The following is a 2,500-nucleotide window of genomic DNA, read 5'->3' on the forward strand; positions in this document are numbered from 1 at the left end:
TGGACCCAACGATAATTTTATCGCTAAGGAAATTCCACATTTTAAACTCGCGATTAACTATAGATTTTCCCTGAACACGCTAAAATAACGTGACATAGCCCCTTTAAGTGACAGAAGAAAACAAGAGTATTACTGTTACTAGGTAGCGTAGTTACAGCATGTTATTAGATAGACATTTGACATGTCAAAATTACAGAACGTTCTGGTCTGACGACAGTGGGGAAAATAATAACTGCCCTCGAAAGTTACTACGAAATCACCGATCTACACATTTCACGACCCATTTTCATCCATGTTAACGTAAGACCTTCCAGACTTCTCATTGCCACCTTGTGTATACATCAGTGGAGCATACATGCAGTTAGCGGCGCTATCGGTTTCCAAGTTTGCGTGACATCCTGTTCATGTTCCTCAGTGCCTTCACCTCTATGTAAGCCATTCCTGCAACCCATGCTTCGGAAACCAAGTAAGGAAACACGTCGTCATGATTTTTTTTCCCTTTATTTTGATAACACAGGACTGCATTACAGAAATTCACCACATTATATTATACTACGTTAAGCTAAAATTAAGTACATTACATTACCTTACACTACATTGAGATTAATTATAAATTAAACACGTCGTCATGATGTTGTTGCGTGACTTGTCGGGAGAGCGTGATTCACTTTCCTCGCTTGCGACAATTTCAACTGGAGTCATCTCTGTGGAAGAGCTTGGGGTTGTCAGTTTTCTGGTGGCTTTCTTGGTCTTAAAGATTATTTTTGTAGTCTTCGTCATCAAACCGAAGGCACAGCAAAGAATAGCCAGAAGAGCGGTTAACAAAACGATGATTGCGATGTAGACTGTCTCGTTTGTGTCCACTGTTTAAGAGAATATAAAATCACGGTTTGTAAACTACGTTTTTCACATGGCCAGCGAGCAGGCTCTCCGGGGGACTGTGGGGAAGGAAGGGGGGAAGAAAGAGAGAGAGAGAGAGAGCAAGTTGTCGGAAGTCGCCTAATTTCTATGAGCAAAAATATTCAATTGCTTGATGTCAGTTGCAAAAGAATTCAATAACCTAGAAAGGAAATGTTTTGCGGTCTAACCGCTAATGAAATGTGTCAGCGGTATTGCTCTACAGAAAGGACGTACGGATTTCGAAGCGGTTGTCTTAAAGAGTGTAAGATGAGTAAGTTATTCTAGAAAATCTCCATAAAATTAGGAATTGTGCTTCATCATCGCCCGCAGTTTAGACTGCGAGGAGTCTCTTTTTTTGCTCTAAAAATGATTGAAACGATGGCTACCCGCAGCGTCAACTATTTTGAACGTACGCTTTCGTTTCAACCATTGTAGAGCAAAAGATTCTACCGGAGGGTCAGAGGATAATCCCGGTTTATAATCAAACTTTTCACAGGTAAAGTTTCCCCATAGTTCTAAGGCTAGTGGAGGTGAAAGGCCTTTTGAATATCGTGCCATCCGAGTGTTGACTATGCTCTGCTATGCTATGCTATGGAGCATTTTCCAGTTTCTATTTCACGTGAAAATAAGCAGCTGAAATTCAATTCAGGACATCACGGCGGCAAAACGCTAGCCGGGAATTGAAGTCAGTTCATTGGCATCTACGTTCTCTTCTTTCGATTGAAAAAAACATGGTCTCTAAAAGTGAATAAGCTTGACATCCGAAGGGTCTAACTTAAAGTCTCCCTCGGTGTTAGTTTGCAAAAATAATGTCTATGGAACCCTACCTCTTTGTCCCATAGAAGCGATGTCAAGAGAATTCGACGCTTTTCCAGCGATATTCGACACGTGACATTCGTAAAATCCAGTGACGGTATTGTTTGTTGTTGGTACTTTTATCTTGTCTGATTTACTGGTCAGCGGTTCTCCATCTTTCATCCATGTGTATTCGACAGGATGCCTATTTGCCGTTTCGCACATTAAGATTACTTCGTGTTCTACCAGGAGGCACTTTAGATTAGTAATAACAGGGGGTACTGTAAGATAAATAAGCAATGGCATAGTAAATCACACGATGTCAAGTACAGTTCGGAATTTTGTATACTAGTGATGTCCGAAAGTTCTCAAAATTGAACGAACCTTGAGGCGAGTCTAAAGGTCGCCTAGACTCTGGCCGATTTCGAACTAAACGTTGATCAACCGATGCAATTTCCGTTGCGTTGTGGCACAAGAGTGACTTGATGCGCACTTCTACTAATTTCATGGGCTTAATGATTGTGGGTTCAAACAATTCGTTCAACTATAAACCGCGCCTTTTTTAGGCGAGGAAAAGAGTTAATTTAAAGAACTCACCGATTACGAAAACTTTGATCGAGCCTTTTGGTCCATTCTGCGATGCGCAGTAATACGTTCCTTCGTCGTTGGAGGAAACTTCGTGAAGAGTTAATTCTTGCCCATTTGCAAAGGGTTCATCACTTCCTTGTTTGTACCACAGTACGTCACCGCGTGAATGAGTACACTTGAGCGTTATTGACTGACCGGCAATGACTTTACTATTTGG

The 2,500-nt window shown here is 41.3% G+C and overlaps 1 protein-coding gene across 1 annotated transcript in view; it reads right to left on the reverse strand.

Annotated features, from left to right (window-relative positions):
* Positions 1-542: 542 nt before the first annotated feature.
* The window catches only part of LOC138023475 (uncharacterized), a 7,653-nt gene continuing 5,695 nt past the window's right edge, over positions 543-2,500 (reverse strand). The window contains exons 4-5 of the mRNA XM_068870476.1: positions 2,293-2,500; positions 543-863 (exon numbers count right to left, since the gene is read on the reverse strand). The exon at positions 2,293-2,500 is cut by the window's right edge and continues 26 nt beyond it. Coding sequence (XP_068726577.1) covers positions 604-863; positions 2,293-2,500 — 468 coding nt within the window. The 3' untranslated portion in view covers positions 543-603. The remainder of the gene's footprint in view (positions 864-2,292) is intronic.

Source organism: Montipora capricornis, chromosome 11, assembly GCF_036669925.1.
Source record: "Montipora capricornis isolate CH-2021 chromosome 11, ASM3666992v2, whole genome shotgun sequence".
Lineage (NCBI taxonomy): Eukaryota > Metazoa > Cnidaria > Anthozoa > Scleractinia > Acroporidae > Montipora > Montipora capricornis.